This window comes from Durio zibethinus, chromosome 6, assembly GCF_047325235.1.
Source record: "Durio zibethinus cultivar Kanyao isolate XHJ-2024 chromosome 6, ASM4732523v1, whole genome shotgun sequence".
NCBI lineage: Eukaryota > Viridiplantae > Streptophyta > Magnoliopsida > Malvales > Malvaceae > Durio > Durio zibethinus.
Genome location: NC_143167.1, coordinates 3464156 through 3490535, shown reverse-complemented (window position 1 = coordinate 3490535; position 26380 = coordinate 3464156). Strand labels below are relative to the sequence as shown.

General features: G+C 31.2%; 2 protein-coding genes and 1 pseudogene across 2 annotated transcripts; all 3 read left to right on the top strand.

Annotated features, from left to right (window-relative positions):
• Positions 1-4615: 4615 nt before the first annotated feature.
• On the top strand, positions 4616-6672 carry LOC149518357 (protein argonaute 4-like). The gene is made up of 5 exons (XM_089763316.1): positions 4616-4846; positions 4947-5158; positions 5243-5455; positions 5551-5687; positions 5769-6672. The coding sequence occupies exons 1-5, from the start codon at positions 4616-4618 to the stop codon at positions 5930-5932; spliced, it is 957 nt and encodes a 318-aa protein (XP_089619442.1). The 3' UTR covers positions 5933-6672.
• LOC149518356 (protein argonaute 4-like) lies at positions 6060-7801 on the top strand. The gene is made up of 9 exons (XM_089761547.1): positions 6060-6070; positions 6211-6382; positions 6480-6596; positions 6674-6781; positions 6906-6968; positions 7054-7167; positions 7281-7446; positions 7537-7649; positions 7796-7801. Exons 1-9 carry the CDS (start codon positions 6060-6062, stop codon positions 7799-7801), a joined length of 870 nt encoding a protein of 289 aa, XP_089617673.1.
• Positions 7802-11571: 3770 nt separating this feature from the next.
• LOC149518355 (protein argonaute 4-like) lies at positions 11572-13406 on the top strand (annotated as a pseudogene).
• Positions 13407-26380: the final 12974 nt, after the last annotated feature.

Here is a 26380-nt window from a genome sequence, read left to right as displayed (position 1 = left end):
TTTATTGTTAAAAGGATCAATGGGTTGTTGACATTGGTTATGAGCTTTGTCTAGACGATTGCTTTATAATTAACTTTGTGTTATAGTTTTAAGGTTCATTTTTTTTTAACAAGTATTTTGGGTACGAGAAAGGTGTCAAAAGACACTCCGATGTCTTGTAGTAAAGATTTTAGGTGTTGAAATATAGAATGAGGACATAAAAATTACTTAATTTATTAAGCAATTGACGAATGATTTAAATAATTCTATGATAACTTTTCTTCTTAAACATATTGAACCTAATTTATGTTTGCTATTCCATCAATCTTGACCTTAGCCTAAAAATTTTTTATATGCATATTGCATATATATCCTACAACTTATAGTATTATTATAGACAAAAATTACAAAGGGTCATATACATTAGCAATTCACCTAATTTATTTTAATTGGATTTGTTGAAACATCTCTTTCACAGTGCTACTAATAATCTATTTAAATCCTTTCACCAATTTTTAAACGTATATCACTTTATTTTACCGATTTTAAAGAAATGCAACATCTAATATTATAATTATAAGTCTAACTTTTATATTGCCAGTATTAGAAAAAAATGGTGAATTAAGAGTTGAAAATTATAAATATTTTGATTTTGATAATTGTATTTGATAAAGATAACTACAAGAAAAATATTGTCTACCAAAACAAGAATTTATGAAAATTAAATTACTACTACTATTAAAAAAAATTATTTTAGGATAAAACCATTTATGGATAGACAAAAAAGTTTCAACATTTTTTTGTGAAAAAAAAAATTTAATTATTGAATTGAAAGTGGTTGATAAAATATTTAAAATCTAATATCATAAAAAATCTACTCTTATAAAAAGCTATATAATTACTTCGTATATCTAATTTTAGATATCTTAATCTATTCACACATGTCATGCATAATCAAATTATTGTTATATTCGTAAGTACATGATCTCCGCACTATTTTTTTTTTTTTGTTTTCCATTTCCTTTTATCCAAATTACCCTTCTCCACCCAACTCAATTTTTTTATCATTCAACACACCCCATTGTTTTAAACAGACAAAACCATGATTTTGAGATTTCAATTAAACTTAGAATCGTCAAATCAAAAATTAATAAAAATTAATATCGTTTTTGCAAAAACCGAATATCTATGATTAAAGTAGTGACATAATCATTTTTGCACTGCAAATGTGCATATTTTTTAACAATTAAAAAAAAGGGTATGATCTTATGCAATCACACATTCTATCACGATCAAATCAAAGCCGTCCAATGCTTTGATCTAAAGGTGTAATTTAAGACCCGTTCCCTTCATTACGTTCAAAATCATTGATGACACTAAAACTTTCATAGTCACCTGTTGCAAATCGAGGGCAATTGATGACATTTTAAATATGTAATTTTGAAATAATTAATTGAATGAAATAAAATTAAAAATAAACTTAAGAGTAATTTATGTTTAGTAATAAAAATAGTTTTATGTATAATGTGTTTTTAACGTATTCGACAAAAAAAAAAAGGAGAGATTTTGAAATAAAATAACAATAATAATGAAATTAATTCGATTTGATTTGATTTGATAAATTAAATTTTAGTTTATATGATCATTTATTGATATTATTAAAATCCACATATTAAATGTACATGCATACATAACTTAAAAAGGTAGAGCCAATAAATTATATTTTAATATGTTGAAACGTGTATAATTTTTAGTAAATTTATTTTAAGAGTTGAATATTTATAATTGAAAAAAAAATACAAAATTATTTTATTTATTAACAACGGAAAAAAAGTTTTATTACTTTTAATATGAATTTTAATTGAAAGTAATTTAAAATAAATATTATAAAGAAAATATAATCAATTTATTTTTAAATTAAAAATACATCAAATAAAATAGAATTCATTTATTAGACGATACATTAAAAATTTTTAAAATTATGCACATATCGGATAATAGAAATCGTTCACATTGAATATTTTAATTTTTATAAAATATTTTAACTTTTATATCTTTATATAAATGTTAATTATGGAAATTAATAATTTTTTAATAAATAATTATTATGATGTGACTATAATACAGTAAAATTAATTTGTATTAGTTAAAATTTTTTATTTTTTATAAGTTTTATTTGGCTTTTTAAAATATATTTTGTATGATTTTTATATAATAAATTTATATAATGAGTTTATATTTAATGTTTTGATAGTACATAAATTTATACATCGTTACCATGTTTGATGAAGTCAATTTCTTAATAAATAAATAACAATTTCTAAAATAAATATAAAAATTTATATCTTTTAAAAAATTTAATTATTAATGAGACGAGATAATATGATTTAGGTCATCAATAAAATAATTTATAAAATCTATACAACACATCAAATATAAATCTTTGTATAATTATAAAAAAGTCTCAATCATTCACAAAATTTTCATACATATTATGAATAAATTAGTAATTAATTTAATAATATTGTTCTTATTAACCTGAAGTTTTAAAAAATTATTGTCATCTAATCTAAATTGACAAGTGGACGGTGGAGACGTGGTAAAGCAGCGTATCGTGTAAGCCGCGATGCAGAGGACATAAATTAAGGCAAGATAAAGACGGATGGTCCTTGGAGGTTTATTTCAGTCTGTTTATAGTTTTTTCGTGTGAGAGGAAAAAACAAGAAAGGAGATTTGTATTTGACAGTGCCTTTTGAGTTTTAGGGTTTCTATCTTTCATTTGCTCTCCAAATTTCAGGTATTTTTTTTTTCTGTGAAACCTGTTTGGTTTCAGTGTTTTTGTCTCGTGTTTTTCTTCTTTGGACTTTTTTTTACAGGGTTTTTGATGTATTTTTGAAAGGTCCTCTGTTTTTGAAAAATTTTAAGCGTTGTAGTTTGCAATGCTGCTTCAGTAGGTGGCTTTTTTCAAGGATTTTCTTCTTTTTTGAGTATCATCTGCGCTTCGTTCCATTTTTTGTTTCTACTTTTTCAATAAACACTTCAAGTTTGCAACTTTTTAGCTGTTTTTTTTTTTTTTTTTTTTTTTCTATTTTTAAGGACTGTAGTTTTTCGTCGGTGTAGAGCACATTTCTATTTTGAGAGATGTATACCTTTCGTAACCTTTGTTATTTTATTTTATTATTCAGTTCTTTTATAGTAAAAAAGGTTTCTTTTTTGTCATCTTGTAATCAAGCCATTTAGAAAGTTGTTACATTTTTGCTTCAGTTGGGATTTTTAACTCCGTTTAAAAGTTTTTTGTCGCTTCATTTACTCTTTCTCTGCAGTTATAGTCTTTTACTGTCTCTTGATGTGCTAAAGGTATTTACGTTTTGGTATTTTTTCGTTCTATCCCTTAAATGATGCAATATATTTGGTTAAAGTTTTGACTTTTATGCTAAAAACAGCACCTTTTTGCCTCTTCATGTTAACCGTTTTAGTGCATAGCAGCATTAGTGCCTCTGGTTCAAGCTCATATTCTTAAAGGTTCCCTTTTTTTTTTTTGTACTCTAAGGGTTTCTTTTTCTTTTTCTTTTTTTTTTTTTCCTTTGTGCTTATCTCTCTATTTTTTTTCTTGTGTAAGTTCCAGCATTCATCAACATACGCTTTTTTTTTTTTGCTATAGATCCTCTGATGTTTAGGTAATATTTGTATCCTTTGTAAACACGTCTTTAATATGCATGCATGTGGTTTCTTAAGCATTTTGTTAGGAAAAAAAAAATCTCATTTTTAAATATTATATAGTTTTGGTGCCTTGGCTTTGTTTCTTTTTTGGCGTACGAGCATGTTGACTTTGTTTTCCTTAGTGGCGTACGAGTATATTGCTAGAAAAAAAAAATCACGTTTTGAGTATATTGTTAGAAAAATTTTATTTTGTTGTTTACTTTGCCAAGAGAATACATCATGCAAAAATATAACACGAACACAAAACGAATAAAAGGGATACGAAATAGGATACTAATAAAAACATGAAAGAAATATAATTTATAATTTTAATAATAATTATATATATATGTATTTAACAAAATTAAAAATATATATTTTATATTTTATCATCTATATTAATTATGGCACGTAATTTTCGTATAAAATATAATATTAATACATTAAATTTAAATGACACAAATACAAAAATCCACAATCTAAATTTTAAATCATTATTTATTCACTAAATTCCCTTAATCTCTATGTCTATATTTCTCAAAAGGAAATGGATATATTTTTGTTGATTTCTCTTAGGATATTTCAAATAACAAAAAAAAAAAAAAAAAAACAATCCTATAAAATAAAACCATATAAACAGACACTATATAGTTTAAGAGAACTAGATACTAAGTTGTATAGATTGACGAGTTTTAAGATTGTGATATGTCAAGGGTAATTGCTACTAATTTTTTCTTTTTTGTTGAAAATAACTAATTTATCAACTTAAAAGTGGGAATTACTTTTTTCTGCATGAAATGGTTATAGTTAATCTTTTTCTGCATGAAATGATACTGTTACGTACCTACTTTTTGTGGAATTTCTGTTGTAGCTAATCTTAAATGCTTACTAGTATTTTTATTTTCTTTCACGTAAGAAAAATTTTCTTGGTTAGGAAATGGACTCGTCTGAGAAAGAGGGAAGCGGGGCAACGGGCTCTCTTCCTCCTCCCCCGCCTCTGCCTCCCAATGTGGCACCAATCAAAGCAGAATGTGAACCTGCAAAGAAGGTTTTACGTGTCCCAATGGCCAGGAAAGGTCTTGGATCTAAAGGGCAGAAGATATCTATTCTCACAAATCACTTCAAAGTGAATGTTGGAACTGTTGATGGGCATTTCTTCCACTACAGTGTATGTAATTGCTTACTTCGCTCTGCTTATCTTTTTTTCTCATTGGTAAATAGAAATTATTGATGCAAGTTTCTTCTTCTTTTGCAATTTGGTTCAACAGGTTTCTCTTTCTTATGAAGATGGTCGCCCAGTGGTTGGGAAGGGTGTTGGAAGAAAGGTGATGGATAAGTTGCATGAGACCTACAGCAGTGAGTTGGCTGGAAAGGACTTTGCGTATGATGGGGAGAAGAGTTTATTTACTGTTGGTCCTCTCCCAAGTACCAAGCTTGAGTTTCCTGTTGTGCTTGAGGATGTTACATCCGACAGGTTGACGTGCACTTTAGATTGATTTGCAGTATTTACACTGCTCCCATTCATTGTTTCTAATTTTTTAAGTATGTATGGAAACAATAGGAGTGCAAGCCCTGATGGCAATGAAAGCCAAAAAGAGCGTGAAAGGAAGATATTAGGACGTATGCACCCGCCAAAGACATTTAACGTGGAGATTAGCTTTGCCGCAAAGATTCCCATGCAAGCCATTCAAAATGCTCTGCGTGGACAGGAATCAGGAAACTCACAAGAAGCCCTGAGGGTGCTGGATATCATTTTACGGCAGCATGCTGCAAAACGGTGAGTTAAAATATGTGCCTGAGTATTCTTTTCTCCACTTTTAGGTTTTGATCCCGGATATTATATTTATTCTGACATTACGTTCACTTACATAGGGGATGCCTACTTGTTCGCCAGTCTTTTTTCCAAGATGATGAAAATAATTATACAAACATTGGCCGTGGTGTCCTAGGATGCAGGGGATTTCATTCAAGTTTCAGAGCTACTCAAGGAGGCCTTTCCCTGAATATTGGTTGGAACCTCATCTCGCAGCACTTACGCATTTGTGTGCTTTGTATTGTTTGTATAATTACTATTTCTCTTTGTGTTTCAGACGTATCAACTACAGTGATATTTCAACCTGGTCCAGTATTGGATTTTTTACTTGAGAATCAGAATATGAGAGATCCTCAGTACCTGGACTGGAGCAAGGTTATCAATAACTACATTTTTTTGCCAAGCGAATTTGAGTTCTTTGCATCAATTATTAATTACTAAACCGCAATTGCTTGAAACCCTGAATAGGCTAAACGAGTGCTTAAAAATCTGAGGGTAGAAGTCAGACCATCCAATCTGGAGTACAAGATTACCGGATTGAGTGACCTTTTCTGCAAAGATCAGATGTATGATTTCCCGGTCTCACAATAGTGCTTTTTCTTTGATTGGTGCTAAATTGGCTACTATTTAACTTTGAGCTTTTCCTACTTGCCTGTTGTGTAATACTTCAGTTTAAAGTTATTGTTTCTTATTTGTTGTGTGCTGTGTCCATGATGCAGGTTCTCATGGAAGCAGAAAAGTATGAAGAATGAGAATGGTGAAGCAGAGACCGTGGAGATTACTGTTTATGAATATTTTGTCACCCATCGCAAGATACAGTTGGCTTATTCTGCAGATTTGCCATGCATTAATGTTGGCAAGCCAAAGCGGCCAACATATATTCCTTTGGAGGTGAATGAGTGCATTGTGGCTTTGTTTTGTTACATGATATATGCTTAGCAACTAATTCTTGTCTATGATTTGTTGTGCACCTGTTGCAATGCCATAGCTGTGCACTTTGGTGTCGTTGCAACGCTACACAAAAGCGCTATCCACTTTCCAAAGAGCTTCGCTGGTCGAAAAATCAAGGCAGAAGCCTCAAGAAAGAATGAGGCTCTTGTCTATTGTAGGTCTATTATAAACTTCTGACTCTCAGCATTTCACTTGTTCTATAACTTATGAGTGTTGCATATTTTTGTGCAGGCTTTACATAACAGTAATTATGGTGCTGAGCCAGTGCTGCGTTCATGTGGTGTTTCTATCAGCTCTAATTTCACCCAAGTGGAAGGCCGTATTCTGCCTCCTCCGGGGGTAGGTTAATGATGAATTTTGTTTCTTTCTTTGATATACGGAACGTGTATGCTGGTTGTTGAGGGTTAATTTAATGATCCTTCTTTTCGATGTACATGCTAATTGAGTTATCTTTTGATGACAGATAATAGCGGGCGATGGTAAAGCTTTCGCGCCTAAGAATGGGCGATGGAATTTCAACAATAAGGTCTATAGCTTCTTTGCTTTTGCAGCCTTCTATCTTATATATGTTTCATCTCTTGTTTCTCAACAGTTCAGTTATGCTTTCATAGAGATTTGTGGAGCCAACTAGGATTGAAAGTTGGGGTGTTGTTAACTTCTGGCCACGTTGTGATGTAAGTCGACTTGTGTTGGATCTGATGAGATGCGGAGAAATGAAAGGAATGGTAAGTTTGTTGTCTAATTTTTGTTTTGGTTGTATTGGTATTGTCAATCAGCACATACAAAGTTATAGAATTCAACTTGTTGGCTTACGTTCTTTTCCATGTCTCTTTTTCAGCATGTAGATAGACCATTTGGTGTGTACACAGAGAAGAATGAGAACGGACGTCTCTCTCCTGTGGGTAGAGTGGATAAGATGTTTGATGAGATGAAATCTGAAAGTAATGTCTCTCCACGGTTCCTTCTTTGTGTGCTGCCTAACAGGAAAAATTCTGATCTTTATGGTGTGCACAAACTCATCTGTTCATACATTGTCTATGCGTGTTTTCCTGGAAGTCTTTTGCTTACGTAGTAAGTTCAACGAATTTTCTAAGGTCCATGGAAGCGAAAGAATCTTGCCGACTCTGGCATAGTCACTCAGTGTATGGCTCCAACTAAGTTCACTGATCAGTACCTTACGAATCTGCTTCTCAAGATTAATGCAAAGGTCTGCTTCTGTCCAACGATTTCTTTTTTCTTTTTTTTTTAACTTAAGCCATTCCTCTGGTTGCAGTTCTAATCTTCTGTAGTTAAACCATTAAGGTTATTGTTCTATTTATAATTAAACCTGCTAATATCATAATCTGCTCGCAGCTTTGAGGACTGAATTCAATGTTAACAATCCAACAACCACGTCCCTTCCCTGTTGTTTCAAGGGTTCCAACTCCAAGTTCTATGATCCCTGTTGTTTCAAGGGTTCCAACCATGATCCTTGGTATGGATGTGTCACATGGCTCTCCTGGGCAGTCTGATGTCCCGTCAATAGCTGCGGTAGGGATGATCTTATTCCTTATCATTGGGTTTCTTGAGTTTCCATAAATTGCAAGCAGTTATAGAGATGTGATTTGGCAGTCTGTCTATACTGTTGGGAAAAACAACAATACACACGCGCAGCAACCACACACAAAATAACAAGCTCAAATCAAGAATAAGAACACACAAATATATTTGGTTCGGCCCAACTCAAAATGGCCTACTCCAACTTAATCCACTATCAAATAAATCTTTACAATTGTGAGACTTTTAGAATGAGAAAAGTCTCCTAAAACTCCTTACTCAAAACTTAACCCAAAACCCAATTACACCCTTTAATAGCCTACTCACTTAGCTATTCTCTTGGTGTCTAACTCTATGGGGTTTTTAAACTAAAACCAAAACATCTTATTTATAGGGGTGAAACCCTTTATACCTTTACTAAACTCCCGATGTGGGATACAAGACAAATTCAAACTTACTTAACTTTCGATGTGGGATTCTGAGATTCAAGGCAAATCCCAACAAATCCTCCCTTGACTTGAATCTCCAAACACTTCAACAGTATCTGCAAAGCTAACATGCTTACCTTTCTTCTTTTCTTTCATCACAGGCATTCCAGCAACTGAGCCTCCATCAAACATGTACAAGTGATTGACCCTATTCCCTTGTAGAATCACACTACCATTCTTGTACACTTTCAACCAATCATTACTACCATAATATATGTACCCTCGAGAAGCTAACTCACCCAAAGCAATCAAATTGTAGTGACAATTTGGTACATACCTTACATGACGAAGTGTCCTAATAACACCATTGTGAGATTTAAGGCGAACACTCCCAATGCCTTGAATCTGCACATTTTCTTTGTTAGCAACCACAATATCCCCATACTTTTCATTCTCATTCAACTCCACAAAGCAGCTCCTATCATTGCAAACATGAACTGTAGCAGCTGAATCTAAAACCCAACCTTTATCACTTTTCAAAGTCTGGGTCTCATCCACACAAGTTGTCAAAACAACATCATCATTATCAGACAAAACAGCAGCAGTATCACTCTTTTCTTCATCTGATTTCTTCTCATCATTCGCCCTTTTGAAAGCAACCATATCACTTCTCAGCTTTCTACAGCGCACTTGGATATGTCCCTTCTTACCACAATAATAACATTCTACATCACTGTAATCTCTGTCTCTTGACTTGGATCTCCATCTTGATCCATCAATCCTCTTTTGAGTCCTCCCTCGATCAAAACCCTCTACAGCTAGTGTACTCCCCCCAGGTGATGAGTTCTGAGCTCCCATAAACCTTTCATTCTCACGCAACAGGGCAGTCACATCATCCAACTTCAAAGTAGACCTGCCTACCAACACAGTCTGAACTAAAGGCCTATAAGACTTGGGCAAAGATGACAGTAAAATTAAAGCCTTCTCTTCATCTTTTAACTCATCAACAGAAATCGCTAACAATTGAGAAACCAATCTATTAAACTCATTCAAGTGATTATGAAGACTCATACCTTCTTCCATCTTTAGAGAATACAGATCCATCTTCAAACATAATCTATTAGTCAATGACTTCGAAGCATAAATACCTTCAAGCTTATCCCACAAACTCTTTGGAGTACTCTCAGTCAACACACTGTATTTTACCTCTGGAGCTAGCGCCAATCTAATAGTACTAACAGTCTTCTTCTGAATCCTATTCCAATTAGCATCAGACATTCCTTCAGGCTTACTACTCTCCAATGCCTGATCCAATCCTTGTTGTACTAACAGATCTTGAATCGTACTTTGCCATAACATAAAATTACTCTTTCCATCAAATAACGGAATCTCAAACTTAGGCATAGACATACCAGACATACCTTCTTCAGACATCTTCAAACACTGCTTCACGATCTCTTGGACCCACGAACCTAGAACCTCGAACCTGGAACCTCGCTCTGATACCACTTGTTGGGGAATACCACAGCTCTGATACCACTTGTTGGGAAAAACAACAATCGCAGCAACCACACACAAAATAACAAGCTCAAATCAAGAATAAGAACACACAAATATATTTGGTTCGGCCCAACTCAAAATGGCCTACTCCAACTTAATCCACTATCAAATAAATCTTTACAATTGTGAGACTTTTAGAATGAGAAAAGTCTCCTAAAACTCCTTACTCAAAACTTAACCCAAAACCCAATTACACCCTTTAATAGCCTACTCACTTAGCTATTCTCTTGGTGTCTAACTCTATGGGGTTTTTAAACTAAAACCAAAACATCTTATTTATAGGGGTGAAACCCTTTATACCTTTACTAAACTCCCGATGTGGGATACAAGACAAATTCAAACTTACTTAACTTTCGATGTGGGATTCTGAGATTCAAGGCAAATCCCAACATATACTTCAAAATTTGTGAGATTTTTTAACTGTATTTAATTGTAGGTGGTTAACTCCAGGCAGTGGCCCTCCATTTACCGCTATAGGGCATCTGTCCGGACACAGTCACCCCGGGTTGAAATGATAGATTCACTATTCAAACGAGTGTCTGACCGGGTGGATGGAGGTGTTATGAGGTACGTTTCAATCTTAAAGTTATTTGACTAAAGAGGGGACAAGTATTGGCCAATAAAAGGGACAAGTTATTTGTTGAAAATTTATTTTTTATATCCTCATTATTGTTTCTCTCTTCTTGCTTGGGGCGTCAATGGCGGTGGGTTGTAATAAGAAAGTTGTGTAATATGTTATTCTGCTGGTAATCATTTATGTCTGTAGTATTTTAATTTTTGGGAATATAATGTTTCGAGTTTGTGTACCTAATGTATTTTCTTTGACATCAGGGAGGCTGTCTTTGACTTTTTTAGAAGCTCACGACAGAAGCCTCTTCAAATCATCATATTCAGGTTTCTTATTTTACATTTTGCTGTTTCTCACGTTCATTCTATATAACAAAAATATTCTAAATCATACATTTTTAGGGAACTCAGGGATGCAAAATTTGGTTTTCCTGCTTCTTAATTGCCACAGCTTCGTCTCTGCTTTGCAAACTCTATTTGTATTGATTTCTAACTTCTAAGTAATGGGTGTATTTATTCTGTTAAATCATCTGTTTTACATGTGAAATGCTGTCTTGATATTCAAGTATATTTGATCTGCTCAGTCTCTTCATGCTGCTTACGGAATGTACAAGTTGTCCTTTAAACTTTTAATCAAACTAGCATGTTCCTTTCTGCCTGCTGTCTAAAATGCTTCAGAACATTCTCATTTTTTAGCCTCTTCCATTATTCTCATTTTCTGCTCTGGCTATATGACTTAAAATGTTGTGAATCCCCCCCCCCCCCCCCCCCACACCCCAAAAGCCCTAACTAACATTTACATTTCTGTTTTGTATAGTTGGGTTCTATGAATGTAATTAATACCTGCTATGCAAAACTTTTTTTTTATGTTACAATGCTGTGAATTTTTATCATTCTATTGCAGGTTTTATGGTACTTGGTTAATCTTTACATCATTTATGTCCTTTTTTGACAATTTTCTTTTTCAAATTTTGTTTTATCTTCTTATGAACCATCATATCTCTTTACATACTTCTTGTAAGCTAGTTTGTGGTTATTGCGCTGATGTTTCTTTTACCTTTTATTGAGATGCTTATGCATGCTTACTTGCTCATTATTCTTGGTTCCACTCAGGGACGGGGTCAGTGAGTCACAGTTCAATCAAGTTTTGAACATTGAACTGGAACAAATTGTTGAGGTATGTAGTAGTGACTTTCAATCATGGGAACTGAAAATTGTACATTTCTATTTGAGTTATTCATGCAAAATAAGTACGAAAATTGTGCTAGTTATAAATCAGTCATTAAGATGATAGTGCTTGGGATAAAACATCTCTCGTTAACGTTTCTACTTTATAGGCTTGCAAGAATCTTGATGAGAATTGGAACCCCAGGTTTGTGGTCATCGTAGCACAAAAAAATCATCGTACAAGGTTTTTCCAGCAGGGATCTCCTGATAATGTTCTGCCTGGTGAGGCTCACTCATTATTTGATGCATGTCATCTGGTACCTCTGTTATAGTTGTTAAAATCGATCCTTTTTTTATTGTTTTGCAGGAACCGTGATAGACAACACAGTTTGTCATCCACAGAACAATGACTTTTATCTATGTGCACATGCCGGAATGATTGTAAGTTTTTCTAGAATTTTGTTTCAGTTGATTAATGGTTGTTGATTTTGCAATTTTGTCTCACTTAATTGGTCAAGATATTGCCAACTACATTTGTACTTGCCTTCTCTATCCAGAATTCATTGTTTGTATTTTAAGGCTGTCATGCATGTTTTGTTGTGAAAGAAAATGCACGACTGAAATTGAAGTTCCTCTTACGGTGGTTGGTTTCCTCATCCAAGTTGTGCTCGACGCTTTTGCTGTGTCTTATGGGTATAGCCCTTCATCTTTTATTGTAACGTTGGTTTGTTTGTATAATTTGTATTTGCTGTTCAGGGAACCACAAGGCCTACCCATTATCATGTTCTCTTAGATGAAATCGGATTTTCAGCTGACGAACTGCAAGAACTTGTCCATTCTCTATCATATACGTAAGCGTATAATCATGTGTTGTAATTACTTCACAAATGTTTTAAGTTGTAATCACGGTTGCATTCCTTGTAATCTCTTTCTAATGCAGGAATCAAAGAATTACCACTGCCATATCTGTAGGTAAGTATTCTGGTTGAGATGCTTCCCTAGTGTTTGTGATATGCTTTTTCTCAAATGCCAAATTCATTTGGTTTACCTAATTATTTTCCCACTTTATCTCCATATAATAGTTTGTCGTTTTTTGCTTGATTCTGTATTTCTATTTCTTAAAGGTGTTTGTTTCTAATCTTTGGATTGCAGTCGCTCCTATTTGGTATGCGCATTTGGCAGCTTCGCAGTTGGGGACTTTCCTGAAGTTTGATGAGGCTCCTGAGACATCCTCAAGCCATGGTGGGGTGACTGCTCCTGGAGCCATACCTGTTCCGCAGCTGCCGTGGTTGAACAAGAATGTCTCCGATTCTATGTTCTTCTGCTGAGACCTTTTGACCATGTTTACTATAGGCTTTTGGTTTTACCAGCAACTGATCTGAAACCCTTTTTAAGTATATTTAAACTTTAGAGTTAGGGCTATCTCAGACTTGTTCTGATGATGACGTGCTGTTCTCTGAATCATCATCCATTTTGGTTATAAACTTTTTGGATGCCTGGCTGCTAACGTATCTAAAGATATGAATGCTTCACTAGGAAATTCACAGTGGCTTTTTCCTGTTTGGTTTAGTGAAAGTGGTTATAGTACTGCCCTTTACTCTGTTCTCTTATTCACTGTTAGGCTTGGTTATCAGTTACTTAACAAGTTAGATGTGGTTTCTGAGTAACTACTTTTGTTGGTTTCTGATGCTTTGAAAACTATACCATTTCGTTATTACTTCTCTATTATATAATGTAATGCTTTTCTGTGGCAAGAATGAGTTATATTTCTAGCATATTTAACTTTTCCGGAAAGAGTTTGTTGGTTTTGGTAGGAAAAAAAATAGCATACAAAAATTTATCGACAATACTTCCTCTTAAAAACGAATCTCTACTGTTTCACGTAGCAAAGAAAAAAGAAACACCAATATTTCAAAGGAGTCTCCATTTCAAAACGATGGCAACCATAACAAGCAGGATCAACTTTCCGGAATTGTTTGTTGCTCATTTAGGAACATAGATTACTTAAATTTATGATGTTAAACTTGTTTAAATTTTAGAACTAGGCTGCCTTTTATGGTTTGTCAAAAAAAAAAAATGGTGATTTTAGATATTTTTAGTATTTTCAATGCTTAGAGTGGGCAAACTTTTAAATTTGTTCAGTTTTTACTTATTTAAGTATGTAGATAGTTTAAATTTTTTATGTCAAATTTATCTCATGGGTAGAACTATGCTGTCTTGCTTGATTTGTTATTAAATTTGGATGAATTTATCGCTTTTTGGAACTTTTAATGACTATTAAGTGTAAATTCTCAAGCATTTGTAGTTGTTCCTTATTTATGCACATGATAGCTTAGGTCGTGATATTAATTTTGCTTAAATATTATAACAATTTTCACTCATTTCGCTTGTCGAAAATTTTTGTGATTTAAGTTTTTTTAAACATTCTTTATGCCTTGAAAATTTTAAACTAAGTTCTTTGCTCTCTCTTTTCTAAGTATGTAAACAGCTTAAATTTGATATATTAAACTTACTCAAATGTTAAATAAGGTTATGAGTTTTTTTTTTCCATTATCATTCTTAAAATTATTAGTTATTAGAATCGATTATTGGTTGAATTACAAAAAAAAATTTTTTTTGGTTGAATTTGGTAAAGTGAGATTTTGCATTTTTTATTAATTATTTATGCTTTTTTTTTTTTTGCCAAATTTGATTTATAAGTTGACTTTCTTTTCTACACTTTTTATGACCTTTAAAAGTAAATTTTTCAATATATTTAGTTATTTTTCATTTTCAAGCATATGTTATTTATGCATTTTTTTATTAATTGTTTTTGTTTCTTAAGGGTAATTATTAATGCCATCTAAATGAGTTTAGATATTTCATGACAAGATAAAAATTTTATCACATTGAATCTCTGAATGTTTTAAATATAAAAATTATTGAATTGACTTTGTTGTTAATACAATTATAATGAATTTGGTTGACTAAGACTCCAACCTTAAAGATAAAAATTGTTGAATTGATTTTATTGTTAAAAAGATAAATGGTTTGTTGTCATTGGCTATAAGTTTTGTCTAGACGATTGTATTATAATTAACTTTGTCTTATAGTTTTAAAGTTTATTTTTAACAAGCATTTTTGTTATGAGATAAATGTCAAAAAACACTTCAATGTGTTGTAGCAAAGATTTTAGGTGTTGAAATGCAGAATGAATGGATTGCTTAATTTATTAAACAATTGACGAATGATTCAAAAAATTCTATTGTAACTTTTCTTCTTAAACATATTGAACCTAATTCTTGTTTGCTATTCCATCAATCTTGACTTTAATCTAAAAAAGTTTTATACACATATTGTATATATATATATATATATATATATATATATATATATCTCAAAATAGCACTATTATAGACAAAAATTGTAAAAGGTCATATACATTAGCCAAAAACAGGATGTAAACCAACTTATGTTCTTAATACATTTTGTATACATTTTTAAAGCATCAATATTTCTACTCTCTATAGACACCCAATTTTATCCGAGATGAATGAATTTCGATTGATTTTTCAACCTAGTCGCACATTTTAATCAAAATTTCATATTAAGCTTTGATGCGCTTTATCTTATGATTAATTTTCCTTGGGGATTTATTTTATTTAGGCTTGAAACCAATTTTGAATTATAGTTAAACGATTTGGGCTTAAGGTTTCAAAGCCTAATGGATGCCCAAATTCAATTAAAGGAAAAGCCAATATTGCCATAAGCCTTTTCTTCATTCCACACCCGTTGAATCCAAATTGTTGCATGATTTTCAGCTTTTCATTTTTCACTTTGTGCTTTATCTAACTCTAGCACAAATTCATTAACTTTTTTTCTCCCAACTTTATCACTCATCATTTTCAGTTTTTTTATTGTTAGCCTCATTTTTATGTACTGACCTCTAGCATATTTTTATCAAAGACTTATATCCTAAAAGGCAGAGGATTTTTGGTCTTAAAAAATCAGTAGTCATTTCTGCACTTCTGTCATATCCGTTTAAAAAACCATTACAAAGCCATTAAATTTTGGTGGAAGAATTGGGTTTCAAAAAGAAGAGAACCATTACAATAAAATAGGGATTTTTCAGCACTCATCATCCTTAACCTTCAATGTCTAGCAAAAAAAAAAAAAAACCACCAACATTAAACTAAATCCCAACCCAAGACCACCATATTCAAACTACCATTGCTAAGTCTAATACCACCACACAAGTCATTAGCATAACTTTTATGGACATCAACCGAGCACTAAAAACCTTCAAAATCAAATCCCATACTGGAGCCTCCCCTTGAGATGTATAGATAACAGTAAGCAAAATCAAAATACTCATTCTTATTTTGCCTTATGCCAAACTGTTAAAAGTGTCACCACCATCGCCCTATCACTAAGCCAAACAACTACCAACACCCGAAAGCCCAAACTATTTCAACCAAGTCTTGTTTAACCACTCATTCATCTTTAATATTGAGACCTTGCCTTCACCAATACCCAAGCACCCACACTATTGACCAACCATCCCCACTTTGCATTCACTCTCAAGCCACCTTCCACCTTCATTGCCTCCCACTACCCCATGCTCTAACCAAACTAATAGCATAAAGCCACTAACAACACCTCAAACAAAAAAAAAATCTCTTTCATCTTCTGTTTCAAAAATCATAAAAAAATAAAAAAAACGTAAAACAAAAGCCATAGTCCTTACCAACAGAAAAAATTTCAAAAAAAAAAAATCTTGTTTGGTGATTCCTTGGGCACCATTTGGCTACAATAAAAAAAAAGGAGAAGAAAAGTAGCTTAAGTGGTGGAGGCAGAGGAAAAGAAAAAGGAAAGAAGAAAATAGAAAAAAAAAAAAAAAGAAGAACCAAACTAAAAAAATCGTCAAACTAAAAAAATCGTCAAACTGACGTATAGGGAAAATGAGTAGTAATGCTGAACTAAAAAAAAAAGAAAAAAAAAAGGGACAAAGAAGATATGGTTGTCGGCTAATAGTTGGTGTGACTGAAAAAAAAAAAAAGGGAACTTTGCTTGGGTTAAGAAGAAAAAGAGGGAGCTATTCGGATAGAAAAAAGAAAAAAAAAAGAGAAAAAAAGTTTGAAAAGTCAAAAGGGAAAGATTTAAAAAAAAAAGAAGAATTGGGGGATGAGAGTTCAGTTAACTTAGGATTGTGAAAAAAATTCAAAAAAAAAATAAAAAAAGATGGGTTGCGTGATTCGAACTGCTAGTCAACCTAGGCCCGACTCGGATCCTCCTAGCTTGAATTAGAGATTAGGCTGTTAGACTTTGGTTTTTTTCATTAGTGCTTTAGGTTTTATTATAAAGGCTTCATTTAAGAAATTAGATTGCCAGATTTGGACCTTTTTCATTGGTGCTTTAGATTAACTTCAAAGGTTTCATTTAGGTATATGATCTTTTCTTTCTTTTCTCTTTTCTTGTTTATTATTATTATTATTATTATTATTATTATCATTATGTCATCACTTTTGATCATTCTAACACTTGGTATTATTATTATTTTTTATTATTAAAAAGATAAATGGGTTGTTGTCATTGGTTATAAGCTTTGTCTAGATGATTGCATTATAATTGACTTTATCTTATAGTTTTAAAGTTCATGTTTTTAACAAGCATTTTTGTTACTAGAAAAAAGTCAAAAGATACTTCAATATCTTACAACAAAGATTTTAGGTGTTGAAATGTAGAATGAAGATATAAAAACTGCTTAATTTATTAAGCAATTGATGAATGATTCAAATAATTCTATGGTAAATTTTCTTCTTAAATATATTGAACCTAATTCATGTTTGCTATTCCATCAATTTTGACTTTAATCTAAAATATTTTTGTATGCATATTATATATATATATCCTACAATTTATAGTATTATTATAGACAAAAATTGTAAAGGATCATATACATTAACTAAGAAAAATGTAAATCTACTTACATTTTTAATACATTTTGTATATATTACATAGTTTTAAAGCCTAGCTTTAAAAAAAATGAATTCTTGTATGTAATATCTTTTTCAATCAAATTAATTATAAAATAAAAATAAAAATTTTAAAAATTAATATTTATTAAAAAAACTAATGAAAGGTTTTTTCTTTTTTTTTTTTAGTGAGGCCATTTTGATTGGTCCACAGATAATTCATTTTGGAAACGGTTCATTTTGATCCATGTTAGCTTTTTATGTGAGATAGTGATCAAGTGGGGGTGAATTGAATTTCTCCAAGTTATTCTCAAATAATGATTTGAAAATAATTAAATGAAAAATTAAAATTAATATCACAATATGATGCAAATGACAATAATTGATATATCTAGAAGTAAATATAATCAATAATGGAAATAAAGAGATAGAGATAGAGAAATCAAATACAAAGTTTTATAGAGGTTCGGTCATTTTTCATAAGGTACCTGTGTCTTCTCTTCTTGATTGTCCATACCAAGATTTCAATCCACTAATTGAAGAAAAACTCTTATAAGATATAAACCTATATTGTACTAAATCTCTATTTTTTTTAAGGATTATATAGTAACTTTTACCCTTATAATATTAAGAAGATACTTTACCTTTTGCTTATAAGATAACCCAAATGATTTTGCAAACTAAAATACCTTGCAAGGTTGAGTGTTTGCCTAATGAAATATAAAGAAATTTGATGAATGAACAACACAATATAGCTTGGATACAACAAATACAAAAGATATGGATTTTAATCTCTAACAACTCTTGATTTTATGAAAAAAATGAAAATATAACTTGTTGGTTCTTACTCTCTTGGTTTATCAACCTTCTTGGTGTGTTGGAATATCCAATTTATAGAGGAATTGAAGAACTAGTCACTACAGATGGTTTGGAGTTGAAAAAAAGCATTGAAGCTTAAAAAAACTAGTTGTTAGAGATTTTCTAGACATAGGGGATCAATCCCTTCTTATGAGGGGATTGATTGGTTACTTAAAATTGAAGCAATTTCGCGCATGAAAAGGCACAATCAATCAATCCATATTTAGTACCAATTGATCCTTTTTTCAGGTCATTGATCTCCTAGTTTGGGTGATCGATTCCTTTTTAAGGTTTGGAGCAAAGTTTTCATTTTGTGTAAAAAACCAATCAATCCCTTCATAAAGGGATCGATCTTGTCTTTAAAACCTTGAACCAATTGATCCATACAAGGAAGGGATCGATTGGTTTAGCCAGGGGATCAATTTAATTAAGTTGGGTGATTGTTTTTGGTTTTGTACTCTATTTACTAATTTGATTATATTTTGAGTTACACAATTCTAAATCAAAAACTATTTGAATATTTAGAAACTAAACTTAAAAAGCTTTCTATCCATATAAAATTCATCACCTAATTCATTGTATACGAATTATAGTGAATTTTCAAAACTACCCATTATACAGTTTTTAGACAACTGCAAAGTGTAGTAAAAATTCAAAATCTTTTCTTAAAAAAATTGAATTTTGATTTTGTTTGATCAATTAGAAAGTATATTCAAAGAGCTTTCCAACCATATAAAATTCAAATATTAAAACTCTATGAATTAATATAGAAAAATAAAACAAGTTCAATGTTGAAAAACTTTGTTCTTATAAAATAACTTTCTTAAGTTAATCTATTTCGTAAAACCAATATTATCAAAATTGTATTGTGTCCAAAATGAATAAGTTTACTTTAAAAACAACAATTAGTCTTTCATTTAAGCTCAAATAAATAATGTATAAAGATAGTTTGATTTGAAAAATAAGAAAATATAAAGAAAGGTTTCTTTAAACTTTGAAAATCATATTATTTAATACCAAAATATAAAACTTAAGAATATATACTAAATAAATCTTTTTCATAATCTTAATCAAGCTTATTTAGCTTAATGTTTTGTCATTTCAAAATAAGGATCAATTCAAGTTAACAATCTCTCTTTTTTTTTATATGAAAAAACTTAAAGTTAAATTTGCTTGATAAGAAACTTTCTTTAAGACATGTAAGATTTTGAAAAATATTTTAAACAACTCTTTTTAAATTTTGTAAGGCAAAACTCCATCTCAATTATTGCACCCTAATTCAGTATAACTCATCAAACATATTTTAGTCAAATATATAAAATAAGTACAATCAAACATATGCATGTTAAGTACAAGCAAATTTGTCTATATGATATTTCTCTCCCTTTTTGTCATAGTAAAAAGGCATGAGTAAATAAACACAAAAAGAAGGTATTAGCAACTATATTCATGAAACATTTCTCTCCCTTTTTGTTTAACCTTTTTATACTAAATGTTAAAGCTTCTATACCAATTGCTATAAACATACAAGAAGAAATATTTATAAACTCTCCATTTTCTTGTCATTGTTAAAGAAAGAAAGATCAATTCAATATATGGGACAAAATGCTTGATACCAACAATATCAAGAGTATTTTGAATGCATATAATCAAGTGTAATATGCACAATGAAATTCACATACATGTATATTACCATAAAATCATAAGTATATCTAATTAAAATGTTATAGCACAGAATCAATCATTCAACCTAACCATATGAAATTTATGAGCAAAAAGATAATAAATGATATGCAACCTACTGATAAGTCATGTTATCATAAGATGTGCTTAGAACATAAAACATCAATAGCAATTAAGCATAAATTCAAGCATATGCATACAAGTTTATTTCAATTGTTTCAGATACCAATTGTTAAAGATATGTTATCATAAAATAAATCAAGCAAAATTGTATTCTAAGATTTCTCTTTCTTTTCAAAATAAGGATTAATCAATTTAAGGCACACACAATTTTGTATGAAAGGTACAAGTTATATCAATGATATGTACATAAACAAGGGTCCATTAAAGTTAAAAAAATTTTTAGTCATTTTGATACCAATTGTTAGCTATTTTGTTCACAAACTTTAACGATCATAATATATTTCAAGCATATGAAAAGTTCAATCAATACATGCATAATAGCATTATTTCATAAGCATATCCTATCCAAAACAAATATTCAATTAGCATGTTATAACAAAGAATTATACAATCATGATTTTTCAAGCATGATGAACACATATGCTATAGCAAAAAAATGATATTTAATACACATAGTCTATATTTAATACACAGATTTTATATTTTATCTGTAAATGATAAGAGGAGATCATTTCATTAATAAGCAAATATCTATTTTTAAAATAAATATATAAAATTTAATATTTTAATAAAATTACATATTAATGAAGAGATATCATCTGATTTATTTCTTTAATGAGATTATATAATTAATTCATAGTATATAAAATTTATACATTATAATCGAATAAAATATAAACCCTTAAATAATTATAGAAAAAAATCTCAATCATTCAAAAACTTTTCATGCATATTGTGAATAAATTAGTAATTAATTTAATAATATTGCTCCTATTAACCTTAATTTTTAAAAAATTAGTCATCTAAATCGACCAAGTGGACGGTGGAGATGCGGTAAAGCAGCGTAATCGTGGAAACCGCGATGCAGAGGACACAAATTAAGGCAAAGACAAACGGGTGGTCCTAGGGGGTTTATTTCAGTCTCTTTTTAGTTTTTTCGTGTGAGAGTTAAAAAACGAGAAAGGAGATTTGTATTCGACAGTCTCTTTGAGTTTTAGGGTTTCTATCTTTCATTTGCTCTCCAAATTTCAGGTATTTTTTTTCTGTGAAACCTGTTTGGTTGCAGTGTTTTTGTCTCGTGTTTTTCTTCGTTGGACTTTTTTTTACTGGTTTTTTGATGTATTTTTGAAAGGTCCTTTGTTTTTGATGTATTTTTTATGGTTTTTTACTTGCTTTTGGACTTTGCAATGCTGCTTCAATGGGTGGCTTTTTTCAAGGATTTTCTTCTTTTTTGAGTATGATCTGATCTTCGTTGCCATTTTTTTGTTTCTAGTTTTTCAATAAACACTTCAAGTTTGCAACTTTTTTGCTGTTTTTTTTTTTCTATTTTTAAAGACTGTAGTTTTTCGTCAGTGTAGAGCATATTTCTATTTTGAAAGATGTATACCTTTCGTAACCTTTGTTATTTTATTTTATTATTCAGTTCTTTTATAGTAAAAAAGGTTTCTTTTTTGTCATCTTGTAATCAAGCCATTTAGAAAGTTGTTACATTTTTGCTTCAGTTGGGATTTTTAACTCCGTTTACAAGTTTCCTGTCGCTTCATGTACTCTTTCTCTGCAGTTGTAGTCTTTTACTGTCTCTTGATGTGCTAAAGGTATTTACGTTTCGGTATTCTTTCGTTCTATCCCTTAATGATGCAATATATTTGGTTAAAGTTTTGACTTTTATGCTAAAAACAGCACCTTTTTGCCTCTTCATGTTAACCATTTTAGTGCACAGCAGCATTAGTGCCTCTGGGTTCAAGCTCATATTCTTAAAGGTTCCCTTTTTTTTTTTTTTTGGGTACTCTAAGGGTTTCTTTTTTTTTTTTTTTTTTTTTCCTTTGTGCTTATTTCTCTATTTTTTTTCTTGTGTAAGTTCCAGCATTCATCGACATACGCTTTATTTATTTATTTTTTTGCTACAGATCCTCTGATTTTTAGGTAATATTTGTATCCTTTGTAAACACGTCTTTCATTTGCATCCATGTGGTTTCTTAAGCATTTTGTTAGGAAAAGAAAAAATCTCATTTTTAAATATTATATAGTTTTGGTGCCTTGACTTTGTTTCTTTTTTGGCGTATGAGCATATTGACTTTGTTTCCCTTTGTGGCGTATGAGTATATTGCCAGAAAAAAAAATTGTATAGATGGATGAGTTTCAAGATTGTGATATGCCAAGGTTAATTGCTTTTAGTCTTTTCGTTTTTGTTGAAAATAAATAATTTATCAAGTTAAAAGTATGAATTACTTTTTTTCTGCACGAAATGGTTATAGCTAATCTTTTTCTGCGTGAAATGATACTATTACGTACCTACTTTTTAGGGAATTTGTGTTGTAGCTAATAGTATTTTTATTTTCTTTCACGTAAGAAAAATTTTCTTGGTTGGGATATGGACTCGTCTGAGAAAGAGGGAAGTGGGGCAACGGGCTCTCTTCCCCCTCCCCCGCCTCTGCCCCCCAATGTGGTACCAATCAAAGCAGAATCTGAGCCTGCAAAGGAGGTTTCACGTGTCCCAATGGCCGGGAAAGGTCTTGGATCCCATATAATAGTTTGTCGTTTTTTGCTTGATTCTGTATTTCTATTTCTTAAAGGTGTTTGTTTCTAATCTTACTTTGGATTGCACTTGCTCCTATTTGGTATGCGCATTTGGCAGCTTCGCAGTTGGGGACTTTCCTGAAGTTTGATGAGGCTCCTGAGACATCCTCAAGCCGTAGTGGGGCGACTGCTCCTGAGACATCCTCAAGCCGTGGTGGGGTGACTGCTCCTGGAGCCACACCTGTTCGGCAGCTGCCGTGGTTGAACAGGACTGTCGCCGATTCTATGTTCTTCTGCTGAGACCTTCGGACCATGCTTTCTATAGGCTTTTGGTTTTACCACCAACTGATCTGAAACTCTTTTTAAGTATATTTAAACTTTAGAGGTAGGGCTATCCCAGACTTGTTCTGATGATGATGTGCTGTTCTCTGAATCATCATCCATTTTGGTTATAAACTTTTTGGATGCTTGGCCCCCACCGTATCTAAAGATATGAATGCTTGACTGGGTAATTCACAGTGGCTTTTTCCTGTTTGGTTTAGAGAAGTGGTTATACTACTGCCCTTTACTCTGTTCTCTTATTTACCGTTAGGCTTGGGTATCAGTTAACCAGTTAGATGTGGCTTCTGAGTAACTACTTTTGTTGGTTTCTGATGCTTAGAAAACTATACCATTTCGTTATTACTTCCCTATTAGATAATGTAATGCTTTTCCAAGTCGCTGGTAAATCAAAATTGGAATTGGCCCAATTAATCGAATTAGAAGCCTTTGCGCAATTTGCTTCTGATCTCGATAAAGCTACTCAGAATCGATTGGCAAGAGGTCAACGATTACGTGAGTTGCGAGAATGAGTTATATTTCTAGCTTATTTAACTTTTCAGGAAAGAGTTTGTTCGTTTTGGGTATATATACTACTGCCCTTTACTCTGTTCTCTTGTTTACTGTTAGGCTTGGTTATCAGTTACTTAACCAGTTAGATGTGGCTTCTGAGTAACTACTTTTGTTGGTTTCTGATGCTTAGAAAACTATCCCATTTCGTTATTACTTCTCTATTATATAATGTAATGCTTTTCTGTGGCAAGAATGAGTTATATTTCTAGCTTATTTAACTTTTCCGGAAATAGTTTGTTGGTTTTGGTAGGAAAAAAAATAGCATACAAAAATTTATCGACAATACTCCCTCTTAAAAACGAATCTCTACTGTTTCACGTAGCAAAGAAAAAAGAAACACCAATATTTCAAAGGAGTCTCCATTTCAAAACGATGGCAACCATAACAAGCAGGATCAACTTTCCAGAATTGTCTGTTGCTCATTTAGGAACATAGATTATTTAAATTTATGTTGTTAAACTTGTTTAAATTTTAGAACTAGGCTGCCTTTCATGGTTTGTCAAAAAAAATGGTGATTTTGGATATTTTTAGTATTTTCAATGCTTAGAGAGAGTATACTTTTAAATTTGTTCAGTTTTGACTTATTTAAGTGTGTAGATAGTTTAAAATTTTCATGTCAAATTTATCTCACGGGTAGAATTATGTTGTCTTACTTGATTTGTTATTAACTTGGATGAATTTATCGCTTTTTGGAACTTTTAATGACTATCAAGGGTAAATTCTCAAGCATTTGTAGTTGTTTCTTATTTATGCACATTGATAGCTTAGGTTTATGATATTAATTTTGCTTAAATATTATAACAATTTTCACTCGTTTCGCTTGTCGAAAATTTTTGTGATTTGAGTCTTTTTAAGCATTCTTTATGCCTTAAAAATTTTAAACCAAGTTCTTTGCTCTCTCTCTCTTTTAAGTATGTAGACAACTTAAACTTGATATATTAAACTTACTCAAATGTTAAATAAGGTTATGAGTTTCTATTTTATCACTATCATTCTTAAAATTTTTAGTTATTAGAGTCGATTATTGGTTGAATTACAAGAAGAATTTTTATTGGTTGAGTTTGGTAAAGTGAGATTTTGTATATATTACATATTTTTAAAGCATTAATATTTCTACTCCCTATTGACACCCAATTTTATCCGAGATGAATGAATTTCGATTGATTTTTCAGCCTAATTGCAGATTTTAATTTAAACTTATTTTAACATTTTAATCAAAATTTCATATTGGGCTTTGGTGGGCTTTATCTTAGGATTATTTTTCCTTAGGGATTTGTTTTATTTGGGCTTGAAACCAATTTTGAATTATAGTTAAAGGATTTTCTCCCTCTTTTTTTCATAGTAAAAAGGCATGAGCAAATAAACACAAAAAAAAAATATTAGCAAACATATTTATGAAACATTTTCGCCCTTTTTGTTTAACTTTTTTATACTAAATGTTAAAACTGCTATACCAATTGCTATAAACATACAAAAAAAAAATGTTTATAAACTTTCCTATTTCTTATTATTGTAAAAGAAAGAAAGATCAATTCGATGCATAGGATAAAATGCTTGATACCAATAACATCACGAGTATTTTGAACTAATTTTTTGTGTAACGTTATTGTGTGGTAGCAGCATGAGTTTTATGCAAGTGTTTTATTGTGATAGAAGCATGAGTTTTACCCATGTGTCATCGAAATCACATCACGGTTATATCCATAACTATGTGGTCTTCATATTATTTTCTTTTTCATTTTAATTTTCCTTTTATCGAAATTACCCTTTTTTACCCAACCCAGTTTCCTCGTCATTTAACACACCCTGCGATTTAAAGAGGACAAATCCGTAATTTTGAGATTTCAAATAATTTACAACCGTCAAATTGGAAAGTAATAAGAATTAATATTCTTTCTAAAAAATCGAATTTCCGTAATTGAGGTAGTGACATAACTGTTCTGGCACCCAAATACCTGGGTAATTAAAAAGTAGAGTAATGATCCGATGCAATCTCACCTTCCATCATGATCAAATCAAAGCTGTCCAATTCCTTCATTCGTTCAAAAATCATCGATGACATTGAAACTTCCGTAGTTTGTTGAATTCTATGCATATAAATCTATTATTTGAGCCCGCTTAGCTCAGAGGTTAAATGCGATGATCATTGGTTCGATTCTAATAGATGGCTTTCTATATTTGTTTTTTTTTTTTATTTTTTTACATAATTGATAATATATATATTTTTTTGAAATCAAAGAAAATTGAAAATCCTTTTTCGCCTCGCGGATCTTCCTATTATAAGGAAGCCTATAGAAGTAAGAACGGGAAGGGGGAAAGGAAATCCTATAGGTTGGATTGCTTGTGTGTCCATGGGACAAATCCCATTTGAAATGGATGGTGTGAATTTGTTAAATGCTCTGAGGCAATTGCTAACACTCTAAGGATGTAATTTTTGAATAATTAGTTGATTGAAATAAAATAAAATAAAAATAAAAATAAAAGTAATTTATGTTTGATAATATAAATAGTTTTAAGTATAATGTGTATTTAATGTGTTTGAAAAAAAAAAGAGAGAGAAGTTTTGAAATTAGAATAATAATAATGAAGTTAAT